The sequence below is a fragment of the Nipponia nippon genome, unplaced genomic scaffold (assembly GCF_047370975.1).
Source record: "Nipponia nippon isolate SJK-2023a ecotype South Korea unplaced genomic scaffold, ASM4737097v1 scaffold_3, whole genome shotgun sequence".
In the NCBI taxonomy this organism is placed as follows: domain Eukaryota; kingdom Metazoa; phylum Chordata; class Aves; order Pelecaniformes; family Threskiornithidae; genus Nipponia; species Nipponia nippon.
Genome location: NW_028262347.1, coordinates 82,116,877 through 82,142,542, shown reverse-complemented (window position 1 = coordinate 82,142,542; position 25,666 = coordinate 82,116,877). Strand labels below are relative to the sequence as shown.

The following is a 25,666-nucleotide window of genomic DNA, read 5'->3' as shown; positions in this document are numbered from 1 at the left end:
TTTCAGGGGCTGAACACCAGCTTAAGCTGCTGGGTGAATAAATTAGATTATACAATAACTTCATGATGAGAAATTTAAATTTGACCAAAACCAGGATAGCTAACCTGAATATGGAGAGCAGGTGAACAGCACATGCTTCTCACACACAATAAACTGAAGAATGGCCTACCAGAAAAGCAGCCAGCTGCAGGGCTCAGTTGGGCTGACCGAAACACGGCCACTGAGGAGGAGACAAGGAGTCACAGTGCCAGGAGGACTCAAGTGCAAATGAAGGTTCGGTTGTCACAAACAACACCCCCCCTAAAAAAGCCCACTCCCCTGTCTACTCGCCTTTGAAAATTCCAGTAGTCACTCATTTTCTTTCAAATGCCTACTTATTCGCCAGAAGGCAGGATAAATATCAGTCTATTTGAGACATTATTCCACTCTCACAGGCATTGTGGCTGGGAAATAGGTCATTATGTTCTGTTTACCGTTTTTTCTTTTTCAGTTTTACCCTACTGATCTTAGTTTCTCATTGTATAACAACAAACCATTTGTTCCACTTAAAACAAAGTACCAAAAAACCCACAAAAAAACAGTAATGCCATTAGACTACCCAGTTTTTTCCGTTCCTTTTCTCTGTTTTTTCTGTGATTACTCCCTTTCCATTTTGAAGACTGCCGGTTTTAGAGTATCAAACAAACCCAAGGCTGGCTATGCTGTTTTTCACTTGGACATGGTTCTGCAAAGCCCAGGGTAGGTTTGGCTCATGCTTCATGGAATACCAAAATGGAGAGCACTTCCCTTCCCTCTCATTCAAAAGTCACAAAATATTACCTTCCCACTTTAAACTCTTTCTGTAAAATCATTAAAATAGTTTCTTCTTTACCATTAAATACGGGCCAATGAGATCAATGTAGTCTGAATGCCAGGTTAATAAAGTAGAATTGCTCTGCCTTTTCCTATGGGGACCTAGAACTGCCACAGGGAACTACTAATAAAAAGGATTTCACAGCCCAGAGACCCTTCATTCATATGCAGCTCCACATGCTCCGTGGCTTATGGAGAGCTATATTATGCCAAATAAGCTCACGCCGATAGAAGCAAGATGGAAACAAAAGAAATGCTTTTCTAGATGATAGAGCTGGGGCTCTGCCTCAGACTTAATCTCCACAAAGGACAGAGAGAAAACAGGCCAGAGAGGATCATATGCTTCCAAGGCTGATTAATTCCTTCCTTCCTTCCTTCCTGGTGGCATTCAGAAAAAAAGCAATATATGACTTCACACTTACGGCTACATTTCTGAATTTTTCCACAGTGTTCAGCAACGTGGGTAACAATAGACTCAAGGGCTGGCATCTGGATACAAAACTTGGGATTAGATTTATGTTAGTAAAAGGAGGATTAGGACCTCTTCTACTTGCTCCCTTGCTCACACACTGACATGAAGCCAGTCACAGCCTATCCCCAACTCTAAAAATTTAATAGACTGGTATTAGTATTTCTATCACAAGCATACAGCCACCATGAAGCTACAGTGCAGCAACGGTTAATCCACTGACAAAGAGGGAAGACTACCTTGTCTGAACACTGCAGAGGGGGTGGGTGGGATTTAGAAAGCTGGACATAAATACCCAAAGTGGACTTTGACCAGAAGACTGATTTTTTTTTTTTTTTTGCTGCAAAACTCAATGGATGATGATTTTGTTAATAGCAACGCACAATCTACTGGTCATATTGACACCACATCCAAAAGCTGGTATATCTAACAGCCCGATGCCATGCTGTGTTACAAGTCTGTTGAGCAAAGTACCATGCAGTACTACTAGGCCAGTGGCATTATTCACACACAGCTGGACTTCTGTGGAAATCTCTGAATCCATCAATAGATGGCATTTAATACAGGAGATGTAACAGTCCTGAGTGCCTGAGGTGGTGGGAGGCATAAGTGTTGGGGAGGCAACCATGAGAAAAGACACAGGTTTGTAATGAGAACAGCTGCTGTTCACACCATCTCACACTCATGATGATGCTCCTGAGAGCACGTCCATGGGATTGTAAGTGGTCGACTAGATGATGAAGCTACCCCCTACTTGGGGATCTGACAGAAATGTCCACCATTTCCTTGCTCTGTCTTATTTATTGTCAAGCCTTGACAAATCTTGCAAGAGGAAAGACAATATTACAGATTTCAGAACCTTCAAGATTCTTCTCTCCTAAACTGCCTTGATGAGGCTGAATTTTAATCTCTCTTGGTCAACACAATTTTGGTGAATATCTCACTGTCAAGGGAAGCTCAGATTTTCACTGTCTTCCTCCTGATAAACCTAAGGGCTTCAGCATAAAGTCAGCCAAAGGTAGAAGGCAGTAAGGGATTAAGTAAAAGAAGTGGGTCAGATTAGAACCCAATAGTCGATACTTTTTAACTAAAACCAGCCTTTTACCATGTCTGTGCAGACAAAGACAAGTCAAACACATGTTAGGACAAAACACTCAACGTGCTGGTTTACACCTGACTTTTCTTTCTTATGTTAGCTGTATACTTCTTACGTTTGTTTTATGAAGCATTATCCTTGGGCAGATGCACATATCAGAAAGCTGGTACCCACCTCCTCGTGAAGACTCTGTCATGTTATATAGGATAAGCCTACGCTGAAGAATATACAACAGAGCTTGCAATAAAATCAAAATAGCACTCTTAAGTTTCTATTGAAAACAGTTTGGCAGAAAAAACCTTTCAAACTCTTCTGATTAAAATGTTTAGGGTTTTTTTTCCTTTTTCTACTAACATATCATAGTTTTAGAAATCATTTTATTTCAGCAGCCAGAATACCATAAAATGTTTAATTTCAATTTTAAACCTTAATTTTGCTTCAGTTGCTGGAAATTGAAAGACATTCATTTTCTAGTTTTGAAGTGTCTGGATTTTGTGCTTTCTGATTGTTTTGCTCCTTTTTTCCCCCAGAAAGGTGGTTAACACTCCATTTGTATATTTATTAATATTTTCCAATGGGAAAAACCTGGAGTGCAGTAAACTAATCTGAGAAAGCGTATTTTTCCCCACACTTTTGCACATATGTTATGATTTATCCTTTCTGCTCTGCAAAAGGGTGACAAGTATGGAGAATTTCCCACCCTCCAGATGATCAAAGACAGAAAAAGAAGAATTACTTTTCATGACATATTGAACATTTTTATTTTCAAGAAATCAAAACAATGTAAAATATTAAGTGAAGATGAACTGGAAAACTTATTTTTCAGTTGGAAAAAATTAATTTTCATCTGCATTTTCTGACTGGGGAAATAATCGATTGATTGATTGGCAATTTCTCACCCCAGCAATTTTTCTGATTCAAACCTAAGCAACTGCAGCATGATGTTCATGAGCAATCCTTGATTATTGTTTTTTATTCTTTTTCAGATATGTAGTTCAAAATGGGCAAGCAATATGTACATACAGATTTTAGACTATGGATTTCTCTGTTTAAGACTAATAACTCAGCTAATTGATCTGTAAACATCTCTATATACATAGGGATAACACTGCATGTAGTTACACATTAACTGCTATATATACTTGCACATTGTACTGGAGAGTTGTTTATGTAAATTACAGATCTTTGACTGTGTTTCCTGATGGTATGAACTATTTTAGAGAAACAAGAAGATGAATTTTTTTTGCTAATAAGTTATCCATGGCCATTCATAATTTTTATATGCTACTGTACTGCAAAAGAAAAAATCTTCAGTAAAATGGCACAATTTCTTCCAGAGTGATGATATGTGCAAATATTTATTCCCGTAAGTGTTCAGTAACCTATGACTTCCCACAGACATTCCTACAAACAGTAGCTCACCTCCGTGAGTGCTTGTAAATTAAGCAGGATTACAGAACACCAACAAGGGAGACTGACCAGTAAAAAAATAGTCATATCTTTTTCCAGTCCCTTTATTGCTCAACTCTATTGGTACAAGTCTGGAAAACACAGACTTCGTGACTTTGTAGCACTTTTGCTCAGTGTGCCCAGAGTCTTTAAGGTAGAGAGGCGGGACAGCAAGGAGAACGTGGTCACCACCCCAAATCCTTCTGTCTTTGGCAACTGGTACTGGGAGCACATCGCAGAACGCAGAAATAAGGAAAAAGCCTCCCTCAGACCATGGTTCGGTGCCTGTTGGGGACAGGGAGGAAACTGCTCTCTGATAACAAGCTGGCAGGTTGCATGGAGCCACACGCCAGGAGTCTAACACGTGGCAAACGGCACTCACATAATGGAAGCACCAAGCTCGATATTGCCTTTGCATGGCCACGCTTACAATAAAATCGTCTCTATACTGGCTTCTCCCATCATGGCTTTGAGAAACACAAATCTCTCAATTTTTATTCCCTGTCAGATGGGAAGCCAATGAGAATGAGCGATTATAGACTGAGGTTGCTGGAAGATTGAACCATACTGTCATCTAGCGGACAAAGAACTTATTTGACTAATTTTTCTAACTGGGCCCAGTTCTTCTATCCAAAACCTGACAAATCACCTTATTGAATTCAGGGGCATGTTTCACATCACTGCAGAGTCAACTGGAATTTCCAATTCCAAAATGCCAAAGACTGCTTCTCCTGGCAAGAATTTTATGAAACCATTGTTTGAATGATAGTTCCAACCTACTGAAAAGCAATAAGAAATTCTATACTAAACATGAAGGTTAATTACTAGGAAGTTGATTTGCGGGAGGTTTTTTTTTTTGTTTCTTTTTCCTGTTGAGTAGTTATCATAATTTGTTTTCCATTATGATCTCTGAAGTGTACTATTACCATATCCTGGGACTGAAACAATATCTCAAGCCCCTTCACCAAATCAAAGAGAACTGATTGTTATGTATAGAGAAAAACCTATTCACACTGGGGCTCCTGGAACTTTACAAGTACAGAAACTTTTGGAAGTTTACTTATCACACCACTATTTGGGAATATTCTTCTCTAAAAGGAAAGCCATTTGAAAACTGAAATGTGAAAAGAAGCAACACTTGTTTGAAAATTGTGGTGAAAATTTACTCAATGTTGATATGAATGCCTTCAAATTGCGTTCTGTATTTTTCACTTTGGACCTACAACATACTCCACAAGCCTGAGATTTTGTCTACAGCTGCCATTTTATTCTGCAATAGCATCTATTTACATAAATGTGTGTTTATCAGCAAAATATGGTAGCAAAGTTCAAAAAAATACATTAATATTAATGTTAGAAATGACTGTGCTATGAGAATTCTTTTTTTTTTGTTGTTGTTTCTAGTAAGACAATGGAAGGCATTTTGAGAGAGAAAACACCTGTGTTCATATAGATGCGGAAAAAAGCAACACACCTTCATAAACATACAGGGTTCCAGGGAAAGTTAATAGCTTTTTTAAATGGAATTTAAACTAGTAGATGAAGTCAATTCATTAGAGCTGACGCCTAAACATAAACATGCATCTCAACTGTAGATGTAATAACCCACACCTTCATTTGCTAACAGTCAATGTCCAGTGCATATTATCTTAATCTGAGTCTGCACCTTGAGCAGGTATAAGAGAGTAAAAAAAAAAAAAAAAAAAAAAAAGTAATCTTTTGCATTCTAGACTTCCTGAGTTGCAGCATTTGAAAACATCTTGCTTTACCATATGCCTCTCTGAGTCAGAAAACTGCACCAGCACATCTCTAAGTACCACAGGTATCAAATAGACTCTCACAATTCTAGAGTATTTTATCCCTCAAACGAAACAAAGACACAACCTCCTCTCTCTTTTTTCAGCATCTACCAGGTATTTTCATCTGCATTTCATGCACTGAACATCACAAACTTCTTAATCCCAGCAGTTTTCCTGGACAGACAACTCAAAAGTGTCATTTACTTAACTTCATAAAGAGTGTACCATGTGCTTCACCTCTGTCCTATTCGCAAGATGCCTGGGACTATACCCCCAGCCCCCAGTGAGATCCTGTGCACAACTCTTCACCTGCCCAGAGAGCGCTGCACAGCACTAAACACTGATGCTTTTTTCTATTGCTCAGAGAGAACAACAGCACCATTCTGCTGTCTGTTCTACTCCTTTTGCTTTTTATCAGGGCTCTAAATCGACATCGAGTTCACAGTCACTGGCTTAGCAAATAATTATTTGCTCTATTTAAAAATGATTAAACTAATTAAATTTGAAGGTTGCAGGGGAACATAAACCTAGACTCCAGAAAGCATCTTACCAGTGAAAAAAGCATGCTCAGCCCACCATCTGCAGCTCCAGGACACCCTCTAGCATCATCTTAGCAAATTTCATGTCCCACATTCCTTCTCATGGGGAACTCTCAGTTTGGTACAACACACAGGAAGGCAGCGGCAGAAATGGAGACTCAACAAGGAGGCAACTAGTATCAGCAGGAGGGTTTGGCTGGATGTGGGGTGGGTATTTGAGATATGGGTGCCTGTGTACTTCTGTCTCTCTGACTAGGGAAGTTCAGCAAGACTGAGGAGGAGTCTGGGAGGAGAGTTGAAGGAAGACGTAAACTGGTCTTAAAAAAAGCACGTTTTGGCTTTTTGATTATCAATTATTATTACAAGCTAAACTTCATCTTCTATGCAGATATACTAATATACATATTTTAAACCAGCCACAATTTGGCAGAGTCAATACTTCACAACCACATATTTCCAAGCTGCAAGAAGACTGCTGGTAGGAAAAAGTGAAGGCAAGAAAACAAAGCGGAGCCTGCTTACCATGCCTTTTGGACAGAGGCATCCAGATATGCAGCCATGGCTGACGCACTCCAAGTCGTAATTCTGGCAAGTCTTGGCACACTCCAACCCTTCAGCTCTTGGGTTGTTTGCAGGACAGACAAATCGTTCCATGGGGGATCTGCATGTCAAGCTCCTTTTTACTTTAAAAAATAAATTTACAAAAATTGCAATTAGAATTGCAAGTATTGTTAGCACAGTATTTTTCTAAAGGATGGATAAACATTTTTAATAGAAAACTGATTTAGGATATAGAATAGAGCAATGCCACTACACCACTATGCATGACATCGTAAAGGTAACAGTCCCCACTTCCAATGAAGAAGTGACCTCAGTTAGGCTACCATAAAAGCCTGTATTCCAATATGGAAGCAAAAGGAGCTGCACAAGGGTTCAATTCCAGATTGCATTAGGGCTACAAGCACACTTTAGCGTGAAACATATTTCAACCTGTAGGGACTGTACACTAGCACTGTCAGCACAAAATCGATGTTCTGAGAAGCAACAGCACCATATATTATTGTGTTTAGACTCACTTCCAACATGGAGTGTAACTACATGGGTGACTGTTAATAACAATGCCCTTAGCATAAACACAAAGTTTTCAAACTCTTTGAGAATCAGATTCTGACAGAAGATCAGGATTTCCCAAGAAATTCCAGGTTATTATTTCAGGCTAGGCTAGAAATATGCCTTTCTGAGGTTTTGTAAGTCTTAACGCACTAGTATCAGGAAAATTATGCCTTAATAACATTACAGCAAGAGTTTGGTGAGATATACACATAGAAGGCTTCAGCTGAAGGACAGTGGGGGCCAACCAGTGCCACCATTACTGGTGGTCTACCAAGACCCTCTATCCCATCACAATCCCATAAGCTCCATCAATGTATCAGTGGAGAACCTCAAAAAATCCCAGACCACTGATGTCCTAATTTCCAATGCAGTGCCTAGCTCTGCAAGGCAGTTGTCAGTCTTCAGGAGGTTTTACGGCAAGATACCTGGTGGGTGGAGGGCACACTCAGTGCCTGGCAGCACTCTAACCTTCACAACACAAAAAGCTTCATCTGCATCATAAAAGAGAGCTTGCAACCTGCTAGTCAGAAGCAGGTATAAAGCTGGCTATTTACTAATGTCTTGTGATCCTCAAATAGCAATTGGGGGCCTCGGATCACCGCCAAGGGACCCCTTAACCTCTTCAACTAAATACAGACTGCAGTGGCTAACTGTAATTTTGAGAGGTGGGACACAACGAGCCCTGCACAATCCCACGCAAACATTTTGTTTCTATCCTGTAACAAAAAAAAAGTTAGAAAAAGACTCACAACATCACCAGCCACTGCAACCTCTGATACTTCTTCCCTATTCTAGATTAGAATCATAGAATCGTCAAGGTTGGAAAAGACCTGTAAGATCATTGAGTCCAACCGTTAACCTAGCACTGCCAAGTCCATCTATACCATGTCTTTAAGCACCGTATCTATCTGTTCTCTAAATACCTCCAGGGATGGAGACTCAACCACTTCCCTGGGCAGCCTGTTCCAATGCTTGACCACCCTCCGGGTGAAGAAGTTTTTCCTAATATCCAACCTAAACCTCCCCTGGCGCAGCTTGAGGCCGTTTCCTCTTGTCCTAGCACTCGTTACTAGGGAGAAGAGACCGACCCCCACCTCACTACAGCCTCATTTCAGGGAGTTGTAGAGAGCAATAAGGTCTCCCCTCAGCCTCCTCTTCTCCAGGCTAAACAACCCCAGTTCCCCCAGCCGCTCCTCATAAGACTTGTTCTCTGGACCCTTCACCAACTTTGTTGCCCTTCTCTGGACACGCTCCAGCACCTCAATGTCCTTCTTGTAGTGAGGGGCCCAAAACTGAACACAGTACTCGAGGTGTGGCCTCACCAGTACCAAGTACAGGGGGACAGTCACTCCCCTAGCCCTGCTGGCCACACTATTCCTGATACAAGCCAGGATGCCCTTGGCCTTCTTGGCCACCAGGGCACACTGCTGGCTCATGTTCAGGCAACTGTTGACCAATACCCCCAGGTCCTTTTCTGCCAGGCAGCTCTCCAGCCACTCTTCCCCCAGCCTGTAGCGTTGAATGGGGTTGTTGTGACCCAAGGGCAGGACCCGGCACTGAGCCTTGTTGAACCTCATACAATTGGCCTCAGCCCATCGATCCAGCCTGTCCAGATCCCTCTGCAGAGCCTTCCTGCCCTCCAGCAGATCAACACTCCTGCCTGACTTGCTGGCATCCGCAAACTTACTGAGGGTGCACTCAATCCCCTCGTCCAGATCATTGATAAAAATATTAAATAAAACTGGCCCCAATACTGAGCCCTGGGGAACACCACTTGTGACTGGCTGCCAACTGGATTTAATTCCATTCACAACAACTTTTTGGGCCCGGCCATCCAGTCAGTTTTTTACCCAGTTTTTTATATCTGTGTGCATGAGACAGACAGCCCTTCACAGTATGGCTTATCTGCTGCTTCCCCTCATCCACTAAGCGGGTCACCTTCTCATAGAAGTCATTACCAAGAGACTGAAGAGAAAAAAAGAAAAAAACAAAACAAAACAAAACCAAAAAAACCAGAAAAAGTATTAATGTTTTAAGGTATACTAACTTCTGGCAGATGGCCTCTCATCAGCAAAAACATCTGGCACGAAGGCACCAGGAGCTCTGTTCATACTGCAGTGCATGAAACCATTTTCACAATAGCTAAGAAAAAACAAATAGAGCTTATATTTAACAAAGTGACATTTAGCTTTCACTCACACTGTTGTTTTCAGTCAGACCTTCAGGGAACCTGTCAGAGTACCAAAATTACATCTCTCATGGGGGCTGATCTGTTGCTTTCCATCCACTGTGCTTATCAACCTTAAAGGCAAACCTTCCTTAAGATATTTGCAGTGATATACTAGCATGGTAACTCAGCTGTATGCTAGCCCTGTCCTCCTGAATCCAACGCATCTGCACAGGCATAAAGCTGGGCAAGATAATAGTCAGGTCTGCTGTGGAGAGAAGTAAGGGATCATTTAGTACCTGCAACTTATGACTTCTGTGGTAAAGGAGAAAAGAAGACACTTCCCAAATCAGGGCTTGCCAGCAGCTGCCCAGCAATTACATTCCTAGTCTCGGTATTTCACTACTCAATTTAACAATTAGAAATGCATTGTAATATTTGTATCTTTAATAGAGGCAATTACGCTTTAATGTTTAAGAAATGTACCTCAGTACATTAAAGTGACATTTTAAAAGCCTACAAAGTAGCTACTGTCAGTAATTAAACTACATTTCAAACTGGCAGGAACTGTTCATGAACAGGGCTTAGTACCGTTTTCTAAGGTGGCATTTGAAATTGTATGGATAGAGATGCAACAGCAAAACTCACCATTTGGTTTGTTGGAGGCAAAATCTTGCCCTCTTTTAAACTAGTTTCACTGGAGGTAAAGGAACTGATGAACTGAACCAGTTAACCCCTTGGGCTATCCAAAAATTTGAGTCACAGCATGTCGGGAGGAGTTATGAACATTGCACTTACCACATGGTGTAATGATCTGAAATGACATCCTCTGGCTGGAAGATCTCACCATCATAATAGCAAGAGCAATGGGACTTTGGCACACACTGCTCATGCTCGTCCAGGTAGTGCCCCGGGGGACAGTAGCATCCTTCCACGCAGAGTTCATCACAGTCCTCATCTGGGTAAGACAGAGATCTGCAGGTCTGGTTGCATGGCGTTCCACACTGTCGGTACACTTGGCCTTCAGGACAGGTCATTGCTGTTGAATGATGTGCACATCAGGGAGACTGGCATTTGATTCAAAGCCAACTAAAGGAAAAGCTGCCTAAACCAGACTGGGAAGCTGGGGATTAAAATGTATTTACTCAATTTACTCATCGATGGAGGCCTGTATTACACTGTCCTTAACTGTGCAGCACCAGTAAAGCTAGGGCATTACTTTATATATATACACACACAAAACCTTACTACAAGCAGTTCCCAATAAATATTGGGATTGGATTGCAACCCCTGCAACGGAAATCCATCCACAAAATTTCATCCAGAACGAAAAAACACAGGCTCTGTCCAACCTCTGCTATTACTTGGATCTACAAGTTAGGAGCATTACAAGCGTCATGTACATATTCACACTTTTCTTCCTTTGCAACATGGTTAGGGACAATTTGGTCAAAATAAGTAGAAATGTAGGTTTCTGCCTTGATAAGCAGGTGCTGCAATAGTTTACAGCCTCACATCCCAGCAGCTCTCAGTGATTTCTATGGAAACAGGTGCAAATAATGAAGCCATTTAGTGATTGTGGGGCCAAACCTTGGGTACTAACGATTTTTGATGATTAATTATTTTTATGGAGACCTAATTATGGCCTTTGGAGCCATTTTGGCTCTGTTTATAAAACTTCCATTTATTTGTACAGCGCTGATTTTGAGGCAATTTCCTCTGCATACATCAGCATCGGCACTAGGTGGCAGCTATGACAACACACTTCAGAAGACGAGAAAACAAGTTAGTATTATCAAGGGCTTTTAACAGGCCTCCTGATAACCAGGATTTACAAAACCTGTCGTTTGTAGCAACCTTCCAAAGCAAACGGCCAGAGTTGTAAGGTGATGAGGTAGGATGTTCATTTGTACTGTACTAAAACCAAGATCAGGGGGTTACAGAGAAAGCTTTTCCTCTTGTCATCCCTGCAGAATGATCCAATAATCCCTACCCTCTCTTCTGTGAGCACACACCCCTGGGAACTGTAGCAGCAATGGCAGTAAAAGAAAAACTATAGCAAGGCTACAGCACTGCAGCCTCACCCAGCTGCTAGCAGGGCTGAACTAACACTTGAGGCTAACAAAGCAAGGCCTACACGTTAACCAACGTCTAATGCTTACCTTCACAAAATTCTTCTGAAATGAAGAATTACTTCTACTTACTGAAGAGAGGCATGGTCACACCAACATCTCCCCAACTTCCGTTGAGGCATCTGAAATCCCGTACATGGAGCGTAAGCCCCTAACATGAGGATCCAGCACAGAGGCACCTAAGGTGACTTGAAGCCTTCTTCAGAGCAAGGATCTCCCAAGTCTGGGACTTGTGCAAACTATTTAACATACCTATCACAACACAGCCCAAGAAATTTATGTGTGCTCATCAACACAGTAAGCAGAGTAAATACCTCCTAACTCAGAAATAAATAGATGATAGATTCACTCACAGTTACAGGAGTCTTTGGCAGCTATTCACAGAACAGTTCCTCTAATTTACATAAACACAATCTTTGCAGTAAATCAAATACTGAACAGGCACAGCCCACAGCTGAGGACCATTTTAAAAGTAACTTTCATCACTAAAGGCATGTGCAAGCAGGACAGGCATGAAGCTTCAGCCAAAACTATCATTTGCTACACAGGAGCCTCTGGAAACAAGGAACTGGGTTGGAAGATTTCAGGTGGGTACACCAGGTGGGTTTACTGGAGTTTCAAGATTCAAAAAAGATAGGATAACTGAGCCCAACATCCTGCCCTACTTTCTAGTCAGTGGTAACACTCCCTGCCCACAGGGACAGCTTTGCAGTGGATCCCTTTCTTAGCTAAAGCTTTGTAACTCATCTTGCCTGCCCATGCACTTTCTAATATTCTTTAGAAACATACTCCATTTTTCCAGTTATGCTACCCAATGTCATGTTCACACTCCAAGTCCCAATACACTGCTCCATCACCTCCCAGCAACATCTGTTTTTAACAGCAAAAAGGCGAGACAACTGACCTGGGAGGGGACTGTTGCCGGTACACTTTGTAATAACACTGCCACTAAAAAAAAAAAACATCCCGTTATTGCCGGGAAAATTAGAGGAAAAGGCGAGGTGCATCTAGTCTCTACGGATGCCTGCTATAAAACTGAAACAGCTCAGTGCTGTGCTCTGAAGTTCAGCTTGTCCCAGGAGTAAGATGGGAAATAGTGGGAAAGCATTGGAAAAATGTGTAACCATCAGATAGTTCATCCAGCTTCTTGTGGGTGGGTTTTCCACCCAGAGTGAAAGAGGCAAAAATCCTGACCAGTTTCTTGGGTAGCACAAGGTGAAAATGCAACTGTACCTAGGTCAGAGGCTCTGGGTGAAGATGCACCTTGTCAGGACCAGATTTAACACAGCTGCTCCACCAGCACCAGCCGGCATGCTGAGCCCCACCATGTGAGTCAACCATCCTCAAATGCTTCTCAGAGCCTGCCCTTAATTCCCTACTCCCCACTCCAGCAGTCTTGGATTCATCCCATACAAATCCTCTCACAGAAGCCATGCAGAGACAATAAACTACCCCAGCACCACCACATTAAGGAAAATAGTGGGCTTATCAACAGGTCCTAAAACCTGAAGAAAGATCTAGCTAACTGTTGACCAATTCCCCTTTGCCACAAAACAATATGTACATACATACATACACACACGAGACATAGAATCATAGAATCATTTAGGCTGGAAAAGACCTGTAAGATCATCGAGTCCAACCATTGACCTAACATTACCAAGCCTACCACTAAACCATGTCCCTAAGCACCACGTCTACCCGTCTTTTAAATACCTCCAGGGACGGCAACTTACCACTTCCCTGGGCAGCCTGTTCCAATGCCTGACTACCCTTTTCGTGAAGAAATTTTTCCTAATATCCAACCTAAAATTCCCCTGGCACAACTTGAGGCCGTTTCCTCTTGTCCTAGCACTTGTTACTTGGGAGAAGAGACTGACCCCCACCTCACTACAGCCTCATTTCAGGGAGTTGTAGAGAGCAATAAGGTCTCCCCTCAGCCTCCTCTTCTCCAGGCTAAACAACCCCAGTTCCCCCAGCCGCTCCTCATAAGACTTGTTCTCTGGACCCTTCACCAACTTTGTTGCCCTTCTCTGGACACGCTCCAGCACCTCAATGTCCTTCTTGTAGTGAGGGGCCCAAAACTGAACACAGTACTCGAGGTGTGGCCTCACCAGTACCAAGTACAGGGGGACAGTCACTCCCCTAGCCCTGCTGGCCACACTATTCCTGATACAAGCCAGGATGCCCTTGGCCTTCTTGGCCACCAGGGCACACTGCTGGCTCATGTTCAGGCAACTGTTGACCAATACCCCCAGGTCCTTTTCTGCCAGGCAGCTCTCCAGCCACTCTTCCCCCAGCCTGTAGCGTTGAATGGGGTTGTTGTGACCCAAGGGCAGGACCCGGCACTGAGCCTTGTTGAACCTCATACAATTGGCCTCAGCCCATCGATCCAGCCTGTCCAGATCCCTCTGCAGAGCCTTCCTGCCCTCCAGCAGATCAACACTCCTGCCTGACTTGCTGGCATCCGCAAACTTACTGAGGGTGCACTCAATCCCCTCGTCCAGATCATTGATAAAAATATTAAATAAAACTGGCCCCAATACTGAGCCCTGGGGAACACCACTTGTGACTGGCTGCCAACTGGATTTAATTCCATTCACAACAACTTTTTGGGCCCGGCCATCCAGTCAGTTTTTTACCCAGTTTTTTATATCTGTGTGCATGAGACAGACAGCCCTTCACAGTATGGCTTATCTGCTGCTTCAATGCAGCATGAAGGGATTGGTTCTGTTGCTTATTCATGGTGGGCTGCAAGGGTATGAGCCAGCTCTTAAACAGTCAAACCGCAACTAAAATTTTGAAGACGTGAGAGATGAATGCATTTGTTGCTCAACACGCAGGAGAAATGCTGTGCTACACTAATGACTTATCTCCCTGCCGCTTATGCATTTCAAATCAAGCAAACCGGTTCTGTCAAGTCATTTCCCAAGAAACTGAATCTCTGTTGACCAAGGCATGAGCGGAACACGTGTTCAGTGCACTGGGCCATCAGCACAAATTACGCAACCTGCACATTCACGTCTCAAGCCCATTAAAAGAGGGATTGTTCTCCTTCATGTGACAGGAGATGTCTGGGGAACCAGGATTATTTAATGGGGGCTGATGGATCTGCAATCAAGGAAATCGTCACTTTATGAGAGCATAAAGCGCTCTGTAATGCAGAGAAAGGAGGAAGCAGCTCTGCACTATCAAAGATTAATTGTGAAAATTGACTTGTTCAATTACAGAAAGAACGATGGTGCATTATCACTGCTTTTTCTTCCAGCCTCCAGACCTGCACATTTTTAAAAGGATTTTTATTACATTACTGTTCCACTATCTGAACATTTACATAAATTTGGTAAAATATTATGAAACCATGCAGCAGTTTAACATAAACTGTTTTTGTTCTCGTTCGCAGTAAATGCTCTCCAGCCTGTAGAAGCTGTAGTCACCTTACAGGTACAGACCCTACCAGGTGAAATGCCAGTGACCCCTCTCTCTCTCTCTCTCTGTCTTCCAGTTTCTATACACTCAGTTTATAAATGTTTTTCCCACCCCCTGTTTGGGAAAAAGTAGCAGAACAGATCTGGAGGGCTGCCAAGCATACATGCTTTTCCCCAAAATCTTCAATTGTCTTCTTGCCTTAATAGCAAAGTTGCTCAGGAATATGGAGAAACATCCATTTCACAAATATTTATGGGGAAAAGTGTGTCCATATTCCATCAAAATTCCATTGCAATGGATTTTTGCCTACCACATTGACCTAACGGAGAAAGAAAAGAAATAAAAGAAGTTGGCTTCTTCTGCTCCAGCTTCTTAGCATTTTGGCTATTAATCTTGCACCGGACTGATCTCTGCAAAAACATCCTGTTCTTTCTGTTTACCCCATCTCTGTAACCAAACCTGCAGTCTGAGTTGTCATTCCATCCTCTTGCAACAACTCATCTTTTAGACTGCAAACTTTTGAACCAGGGTTGCCATTTATTACAGGTGGCATCCTGCAAGCAATCCTCAGGGGAATTAAAACCTCAACTTTTGCTGACTCTCATAGGAGCTAAATGACTACACAAAATGCCACAGACAAAGCTCTTGTTTGCCTAGCTCAGTGGTCCCACCCATGGCCTGTTGATCAATGTTCAGGATCTCATCTTTAATCAGTCGCCATATCATACTAGAATTTACAAGAAGGAAAGGAGCTCATGCGTGATTAGAAAAATTATTTTCACCCACTAGCTGAATGGTGTACATGACATGAGATTTGACATAGATCTCAGGCCTCTGCACTGACAGGGTGATAATCAAACTGCTAAGAGAGATGCCAGAGAGGTTGTAGAATCTCCATCCTTGGAGATATTAAAAACTTGTCCAGAGAAGACCCCAGGCAATCTGCTGTAAGTTAGCCCTGCTATAAGCAGGGGTTGTACCAGAAGACTGACAGAGGTTCCTTCTGATATGAGTTTGTCTATACTTGTATGATTCTGTTCTATGATACCACTTCACCGAGTACCTGCCTTTGTGCTTTCTCCATACCCTCAACTTCAGCCTAAGTCAGGAATCACTGACAAGGTCAGGAGCTGGGAAGCTCAGGCCTCAAAAGAAGGAGGTACTGAAAAAGCAATTCATACATTATTACAAATCACTTGAAGATGCCTGCCCTGGGATATTCAGAAAGTTTCCAGGTGACTAGCTGAAACTTAAATACAGCTGAAAATGGAAATCCAGTCAAAAGCTCTACTGAGGTATGTCAAATGATTGCTTCTCTCCCCCAGTGCTGAGGAGTCTCTGAACAGTTTTTGCATCCTTGCTAGAGTGGAGGAAAGATATACTCTCTCACCATTTGCCATAAGAAATATTTGGCACCTTGCAGAAATCATGTCATTCTAGATTTCTCATCTGACATTGCCAAGAAATTCCTTTGAGACAAGGAAAATAAGTGAGTTTTAAGAGCATTTCACTTACGGCAGAAGTCAGGTTCTCTCCACTGGACCAGGATGTTCTTCCTAGCACAGGCTGCTGCATAATTAGCAATAGCAGAGCACAGACAATCCTTGCCATTGGAGGAGGAGCAAACATCAAAGCGGCAGTTCTTCACATAGGGTGCAGGACTGACTTCATGGTGACAGGGTTCAAATGAAGAAGACATCAGAACTGAGCAGGATTCCTCAGCGTATTTGGCTAAAAAGAGAATCAATGCACTGAATCAATCAGTGGCTTTCAAGAGAAGCTAGAAGACCCACAGCAAGCATTTTCTTTTTCTTTTGTAAAAAAAAAAAAAAAAAAAAAAAAAAACACCAAACAAACAAACAAAAAAAACCAAAAAAAAACCCAAAAAAACCACCACACAGAAGAACAGAATAGGATCAAGTATGCATAGATAGCATCATAGCTCATAGGTCATGAGCTCTACTAAAAGAATAATGTTTCACTAGTAAAACAAATCAAGGAAAAGCATGCTTTTAAATTGTGTTACCACTATTTCTGGTGCTGTACTTCCTTTTACAGGGCCTCTGTTTTCTGCTGCTTTTTATATTTGCAAAATTAAACCTTCTAGGCTGCACTACACTCACAAATCTACAGTGCCTGCTCTGATCTATGGCCATAAAATTTTGTGTGCTTGCTCCTCCACAGAAATCAGAGCTTGCTGTAACACCTGGGACAAGAAAATTGCTCTGAGAATTTCTCCCCATGTCCAACCAGGACAGCCAAGCAGTATGGAAGGAAAGAGGAAGGCTGTCTGTTGGGATGCAATAAAAGAAGGGAGACAAGGGATCAGGAAAAGTGTATAAGGTGTAAGGACAGAAGGGAGTAAGACAACAGGTGTTTTGTCCACCCAGAGGATAAACATAGTATTGCTGTCACTTGTAAGAGTAGTTTCAGTGGCACAAGTTTGTGCTGGGGCTGTGGTGGTCTAACTCTGACTGTGGTCCAAACTGAACAGCAGCATGATCCCACATTACTGATTTTTGTTTTCAATTTTCATAAAACATTACATTTTCCTTAGGAAGCCTGCATCAATCAGTGTGTCTCTGTTTGGTTGGGGATTTTTTTGTTGGTTTTGGGTTTTTTTGGGTTTGTTTTTTGTTTGGAGTTTTTTGTTTTGTTTTGTTTTGTTTTTTTTAACCAGAGATTACAGCCACCCCGCTGATAATGTAAGCAACACTAGCTTCTTCTCTTTATTTTTCTTTTGTTTATTTTTATTTTTTGTTGTTATGTAAAATGGAAGAGCAGAGTTTTCTGCACATGTTAATTTTGGATGGAGTTCAGTACCTAAGCGAGGATTGAGATTGCAAGGGTCACTGTCTTGTTTTGACAAGTCTTGGCAGTCTGCGTTGAGCTTCCAGGAATTTCCAAAATCTTCCAGGAGAGTTTCCACCATGCCAGAAGGTGTAAGAAAATCATCCCCTTGGTTACCATTGTAATTGCCACATAGCCCGCACATCCTTTCGGAATAGACTGGAGACAGCTAAGGAACACAACATTAGTCTGGTTATCCTTCAGAATAGGTCACCACTGTATAACAAGATTTTCTAAGGAATGAACCATGCACAATTTAACAGTCAAGGAAATTCTCAAATACACAATAAAATACTACAGACAATTTCATTGTACTACATTTTCAAACTTCTAACAAAAATGCTATTAGTAGTAGCAGCAGGACAATTTTTGCACAATACAGTGATAATTGCAGATGGTAACTGAAGATGACTAGAAGAAAAATGGCTTACATTCATGCCTTGATCAGGACTCCAGTTTAGTCTTTACCTATTTTTCCCCTTCATTCATATAAATGAACAGGGCAACAGTGGGAGTTGCATTTTTTAGTGAGCTGATTATATTTCATAATTTGGGAAAAGATGCGGCATCTGAAACCATTTCACATTTTAAAAGAAAATTTGAAGACAAGAAAATTTAAAGAGATTGTTTTGTCACAAAACAGAGACAATGTTGGAAGAGTTGCTTCCCTCACCATTAAGGACCATTAACAAAATAAGGAAGAGACTGCTACCCCTAAAGCTACATTACCTCATTAGAGCTTCCTCCTGCCTAGAGAAACTTATGATGCACTAAAAGCAGCATTGCAAACAACCCACGTAGCAGATGTACTTTTCACCCTGCCTTATTCTTACTGCAAATCAAGGGACATCTGAAATGGCACTCTAAAGTTAGAGGTAAACAGGGGGAAATCTCCTAAGCAGCATTTGCAAAACAAAGGCACCAATATCTTTTATTCTAGTAGGAACTGTCAGTTTCTATTAGAATTAAAGATCTGAGACATCACAAGTACTACCAACTGTTCTCAGGAGCTGACTCAGTGCTTTAATGCTGCTCTCTGTATGCATTTACTAGAGTGCTACTTTAGCCAGGCTGGCAGGAGTAACCAGTGAAACAGCACCAAGAAAGCTAGAAAAACACATTTTTGAAGAAAACTGGTTTTCTGTATAATTCAAAATAAAAACATTCTCCAAAACATAACCTGATACTACCCTCCCTTTGAACACAGTGGTCAGAGAGTAAATATGGGAACATCGAAAGGAACAACCATGAATTATTAGAGGATACGTATCCTTATTAATCCAATTGCCAAGGAAGCTACTTTTTCACATACTCTGCAGATGGACAATGACTCATACAAATCCACATTCTGACTTATTTTCGAGTGGAAGCTCAAATCACAAATATCAAGTGGTCACAGAAAGGGGAGCCTTCTTGAGGAACACACAAAGAATTTTTACCAGAAGTCTGGCCAAGGTAATGGAATGGTATCACTTCCCCCAATTGTCAGAAATACTTGGCAACAGGTCAGTCTACAAATCCTGCATAAATTAACTCCCCAAAAGCAATTAAAAAGATGCTTTAGATACCCAGCAAGGGAAGGCGCTCAGAGCAGAACTGAGTAAATGCAGATGATTGGAGAAACTTCCACCACTTTTATGGGTAGAGGATCTGGAGCAGAAAATTAGATTTGTTTTAACTGTAAGAAAGAATTTGCCAGGCTATACGAGTCTCTGACCAGGCAGAAAAATACTTCGAATACTGAGGAAAGCCAAAACTTCCGAGATGTGCCAAGGGACTGAATTGAATTATTCTCAGCCCAGAAACAACTTCTAGGACCCTTGGAGCACAGAGATACAGGCTAGATTGAAAAAACAACAACAACAAAATCACAGATGCTTTCTGAAGTTATTCTTGACCTTCATCTCTGCTGTCTTTTCAACTCTTGTACTCACTTCTGAACTAGCTTTCATGAACCCTTATGCTGTGCCAGATGTGACATTTAAGCCAGATTTTGGGGCAGGCGAGGAGAGTGCAAAAGCAATGCCATGGTTCAGAGGCGGCAGCACTTACTGCTTGGTAGAAACAGCAGCCCCAGGAAAACTGTCTCTCTTGGCAAAACTCTTCTCAGTGAGCAAACTTACCCCACACAGAGAGCCCAGCTGCAGAGCCCCTGTTACAAGTGGGGCTCAAAGGCAGCAGGGCTGTGGTTAAGCACCTGTCCATGCAAACATGGCAGGAGCACGCAGGTCCACAGCCACCCAGTGTCACGCGGGAGCACATCGCCCTGAGTTAGTGCCCATAGCCTGCAGGTCATCACAGCAGGAAGCAACGCTACAGGCACCTCACGCCCCTGACGAAGTGAATAGACCCCCAGGGACAACACTTGCAGTCCCTGAGACCTACTGATCGAATGAGAACAGCCTCTTGTACGAGCAAAGAGGGAGACAGATGGCTTAACTGGAGAAACTGTGATGGTTTATCAGCTATCAAGAGACTATTCCACAGCAAATAATCTGCTCCCCTTCCCTCACAGGCTTTTCTGTGCTGCAACTCATTCTGCAGCTTACAATACATGCACAAAAAAAAAACAAAAAACAAAAACAAAAAAAAAGTGGTTTATGTGAAGCTTTCTGTTGTGGCAGCTAGACTGCTTTCCTTACAGCTCATTTCTTTTAAACCTGGTTTGGGTATTTCTACACTCTGTTGTGGTCTGCAGCACAGACAAACCCTAATCAAGGGTGACTTTAAATATTCCTCATAGTAGAAGGAGCATGCAACATATCTCGTATGAGTTAATTGATTTTTCCTGGAAATTATGAGTAACTGTGTCCCTGGAATCATACTCTTTCCTTATTTTAAGTCATACGAACCCATTGCTATAGACAGGACAGTCAAAGCAAATGAAAGTAAAAATCCAGTTTGGAGGGTATCTGCTGAACAAAACACAAAACTATTCATGGTTAATAAAAGCTGTCATTGCACAAAAAGAGAGAGAAGAAAAAAGCTACCAAGCTGCTGTAGGATGAAAATGTTTTTTTCTGGAATACAAAAGGACCTGTATATCGCTCTGGGGGTAGCAAAAAAGAATGGAATTTCTAACATGCAACACACAGCAATTTCTCGCTTCAGACAAGAATATCTTTGTACATGTTTGGGTGGGACAAGGGGGGGGGGCAAAAAGGCAGAAATAAAAGAGACAGAAAGAAAGAATACCTTTACTAGGAGTTCACCATGACCGTCCCAGTCAATCTGCACATCTTCCCCATAGGTAAGGCGAACTGAAGTCCTCACCATGCGCTGGATACGGAGGGCACCTTAAAACAACCACAAAGTGTCAGTCAGTCAGTCAAGCCAGGATGCAGTGTATCATTGCCTGGGACTGCTGTGTCGTGCTGAACAGGCCAACAGAGTGGGTGCCACAGGGCAGGGGGTGCCAGCAATGCCGACTTCACACTTCCCAAGCTTTGTGCCTGCTCAGCAGTTTATAGCTGCATGAGCTTCTCTGCAGGCTCTGCTTTAAGGAACTCAGGAGCCCTAGAAGAGGATATGTGCATTCTGCAAAACCTCAGGCATTAACTGTGATGTTTTTCAAGGTAACTGGAAGGACATCAAGCTTCTGGATAAAATAATAAATAATAATAATAATAATAATAATAATAATAATAATAAGCATAGACCAACAGTGGTTTTCAAGATCACATCTTTCAAATCCAGACCAACTTAGTTCTCCTGATTTTAGAGGAGCTGAGCCAAGATGTGTCAGCTGCATGGAGAGACGCTGGAGTGACAGAACTTCTAGAAGAGGCTGCAACGGAGAATTTAGTATTGAAAATACTTTTTGATTGAACTGGGCTAAGGCGTGCCAGAAAACACTAGTAAGTAGAACCCCTTCAGTGGCTGGCCAGAGTTAGACCATACAAACACACCTTGTACCAAAGGGATCTGTATGTCTTGTCCATTCAGTGAAATTCCTCCTCCATGTTTCATTTTAATGAGGCTGTTGTCCATATCCTGGATTCGGACAGAAGCTGAGCGAGTGCACACAGCATCAGGATCATCTGCACACTATAGAGAAAGGAAAATTTGCCTCAAACCTCAAGCTTTCACTTTATAGGTGACTTAGCCCCAGGCCCCTGAAAGGCATTTCAGCATCTAATTTGGGAGGTGTTAAGTGTCTCGATGGTTTTATGGATCTAGTTTGTGCATCCTGCAAACACCAGGCTGGCAGCCTTTCTTCCATTACCCCGTTAATCACGCACCAGGGAGCTATCCTTTGTCTCAGAGCCTGGAAAGCAATCTGCAGGCATTACACCGGACCCCCAGGAGCGGCCTGTGCCAGTGGCTGGCATCCAGCCCCTCCAGCTGCAGCAGGGGCAGGCAGGGCACGCTGTCCCGCACAGCCGGTCAGGCTGGGAAACAGCTGCACGCTTTGCACTGCCCGAGACTCTTGTGCTATTTATTTTCCCCGGCTGTGGGTTACGCAGATGGCGAACAGGCATTGCCGGCCCACAGGTCTCCTCCCTTGTTTCGAAAGGGAAGTTTCAGTAGTAACCCATTCTGCAAGTTCCCAAGCACAGATGACCTCAGAGCTGCGTTATCAGAGCTTTCTAATGCAGGATACAGACGTAGATGATGCTCACAACTGTCACACCCCATTTCTCCAAAGCCTGTGACTTCTCTGTTGCTCATGTCCTGCAAGGCAGGCTGATACTCCTCTTCACTCCTGTCAGGCTCCTGACTCCGTCATACCTCTCCCTGACTTTAGTTCCTCTGTCCCCATCCCCTTTTTTTCCCTCTGCTTGATTCAGTACCTTTTTCAGTCTCCAGGTTAGTTCACCTATTCCCATGCGCAACTGGTCGATGAATTTCATAACCGGGTTAACCTCCCTGTGACACCCCCTCCAGGGTCTCCTTCCCTCCCCGCGCTGGCCTGGCTCCCTTCCCTGCCTCTCTCCAGCTGCCTCCGCTCCCTGACCTCCAGCTGCCTCTCTCACGTCCGTCAGGGGAGAGGGCAAAGAAAGCCAGGAGCTGCTGATCGGCTAGCGAGCAACAGAAATCACCAGCCAATATGACTTAATGGAAAGCAACCCAAGGTACTACTCTGCCAGTGCACCCTACTTGGTGTCTGAGGAAATGTCTTTTCCTGGGCATTAGCGAGGCATGGGCCTTCAGGGTGCTTTACAAGGGGGGCACCCTCATCTGCATTTGTTTGTTCAGCTGGCAAAGAGGCGGTGAGGGCTCGTTCTCCAAATCTCATTACGAATCTCAGTCTCCAGGTAGGCTCCTGGGAATGGCTGCGAGGAGAAGCAAAACACTAAGGAGAAAGATTGCGTCTGTTATTTAAACTAATTATTTCATAGGAAAGTTACTTTTGTTGGCCTGTCATCTGCAATTCATATCATACTCCAGTAGCCCTTCCCGCTCTCTCAAGAGCATGCGCAGAGGCGCACAGGCACCAGCCAAGGCTGCTGTTACCTGCACGGTCTCGATGATCACAGAAAAGGAATTTTCCATGCAGTCCTTGGCAAGTAAGTACTGACAAATCCCGCTGAAGGTGAAATATTTGTTGTCAAAGCTTTTGAAATGGGATTGGCCAGTGACAGAGCATTCTCCTAAAAAACGCAGAAAGCCATTAATCACCCCAGTGCCAGTCACAAACAAAATACTTCCCATCCCCCCCGCAAACCACTGAGGGGGACGAGCAGCCCAGTAGAACAGGTTGCACAAGGCCCAAGTTCCCTGCAGACCAGAAAGCACCGGTGAGATGCTTATCTCACTGTTTATTCCTGTAACTCATTACCAGTAGTAACACAGGCGCTGACAAAACCTGGGGAATATGGTATAAATCACAGTCAAGAGCTGAAATTCATGCCTACAGGAAAGCCTATATAATGTTTCAAATGGAGGGTCATGAGGACATCAGCAAACAGCTCAGCTCTCTGCACTGAAGTGGATTTGATTCTTCTGTAGTATATACCTCAATGGCCCTGGACATTCACTCAAGCTCTCCACAGGCTACGTTGTACCTAGTACTGAAGTGATGGGTGCTGGTGGCCCTAATCAATTTTAAACAGCAACCTCCGCTCTCTTTTATATAGGAACTAAGCTTTCCTCATTATACAATGGGGAAACTGAGGCATGGAGAGTGGAAGTACTAATGCCTGAGACTGGCAGAGCTGGGAAAAACACTCAGGATTACCCAGCATTAGTGACACACTCCATACACTGGGACATGTTGCCTCTTTACCCCTGTGCAGGAGCTTGCAACATCTTGCCATAACACAGTTTAAACTCACTTTTACTTAGCCCAGTGGGGCACATCTGCATCCGTAGAGCCGGCTGCAGAATGCAGATGTTTTTACAGAGTTGAAAATCAAAATTTGCAACAAGACTTGTTGGACTCTTGCTGCTGCTCTGCTCTTGTTCTGCAGAGGTGCCTCATTCTCAGTCTGTTTCACAGTTGTGTCTTGGCAGATTGTGAGCCCCCTCTTTGTCTCTCTACTGGTGTTTTTAGAGCATTGCAGTATGGTTTTATGAAGGCAACAATGTCTGAAAGCCTTCATCACAATGGCCTCCTTGAACACAGCCCCCCAAAGTATTGATTCCTTTGTTGGGCTGCCTTGAATATCAATAAGTTATTCTAACATTAAAGTAAAAATACCTTATCAGAACAAAGAGCTGGAAAATAATCACTGTTGGAGTTCTTCCAAGGGCAGAATTTATGCTGGACTTTACTCTGAACCATTATCTTAATTAACTACCATAAAGTTAAAAATAATTCTATAGTTACAATAGCTACATCTAAAGTCCTTACAGAATAACGTGAAAGTCTGGCTTGCCCATCCTTCTACTACAAAAAGAGGCTATTTAAACATATCAACATCTTAAAATGTTTTGGTAAGTTGTGGCTTTTCACTTCCAGGAAGGCAGTAGTCAAATGCCACAACTGGGATGTATTACCCTGTTACGCTAGGGCCTCTGCAAACACATAGGGAGCCTCCAACTCCACAGAGCTTGCAAAGAAATTCTTTCATACGAGAAGACTATTACACTTAGAGACGGTCCCACGACAAACAAGGTGGGCAGAGACCTCCTTATCTAGAACAAAATTCAGGTGCTGGGCCTACATTGGCAATCCACTGACAAAGGATGGAGAAAGGTTAAATGTTACAAGCTGGCAGGTGAACACCATGAGTTATTCTCTCTTCACTGCCTTTGAGTCCCACATAAGATCTGTCTAATGAACATGAAGTTGAAATTTCCCTCTGCAACATATTATTCAGTGTTAGGCGTCTTAAACCAGCCTGTGCTGAAGCACCACCTCACAGGTCCTGAGGATTCTCAGCCTTGCACACCTCTAAGAAAAGTCCAGCACTCACTGGATGTTTGTCATCCCCTGGAGAGTAAGGTAGTTTAGTATTTACTAGCTCACCCTGGAAATCCTACTTTCTGTTCAATTCAACTTGGACAAAGGTAAAACAAGTGTTATTCTACTGAACTTCAGAGTCAATTAACTGGCTATCAGATGTGGAGAACAGATTTAAAGAAAACTACACATAATCCACTATATTATGCACAGTTTCATTTCCAGGGCGTTCTCTGCAACTAGGAACCAAGAGGACAGGTTTGCAGCATGGAGAGCTAGGGACTGCTACCCAATACAAGTCCCAGCCCTTTGGCATTGCTCCTGGAAGGGAAATTTCTTTCCTGCGACAAAGTGTCTTCTTATGGGTCCCTCCATCTATTCCATTTGGTATAATGCATCCCATGAGATTTCCTGAAACCTACT

The 25,666-nt window shown here is 42.8% G+C and overlaps 1 protein-coding gene across 3 annotated transcripts in view; it reads right to left on the bottom strand.

Annotated features, from left to right (window-relative positions):
* The window catches only part of VWF (von Willebrand factor), a 175,323-nt gene that overhangs the window by 90,205 nt on the left and 59,452 nt on the right, over positions 1-25,666 (bottom strand). For all 3 annotated transcript variants that reach the window (XM_087766218.1, XM_087766219.1, XM_009475359.2), the window contains 8 exons: positions 23,353-23,489; positions 21,804-21,942; positions 21,091-21,191; positions 17,869-18,064; positions 16,561-16,776; positions 10,283-10,523; positions 9,365-9,459; positions 6,727-6,887 (listed from right to left, as the gene is read on the bottom strand). In XM_087766218.1, coding sequence (XP_087622344.1) covers positions 6,727-6,887; positions 9,365-9,459; positions 10,283-10,523; positions 16,561-16,776; positions 17,869-18,064; positions 21,091-21,191; positions 21,804-21,942; positions 23,353-23,489 — 1,286 coding nt within the window. The remainder of the gene's footprint in view (positions 1-6,726; positions 6,888-9,364; positions 9,460-10,282; positions 10,524-16,560; positions 16,777-17,868; positions 18,065-21,090; positions 21,192-21,803; positions 21,943-23,352; positions 23,490-25,666) is intronic.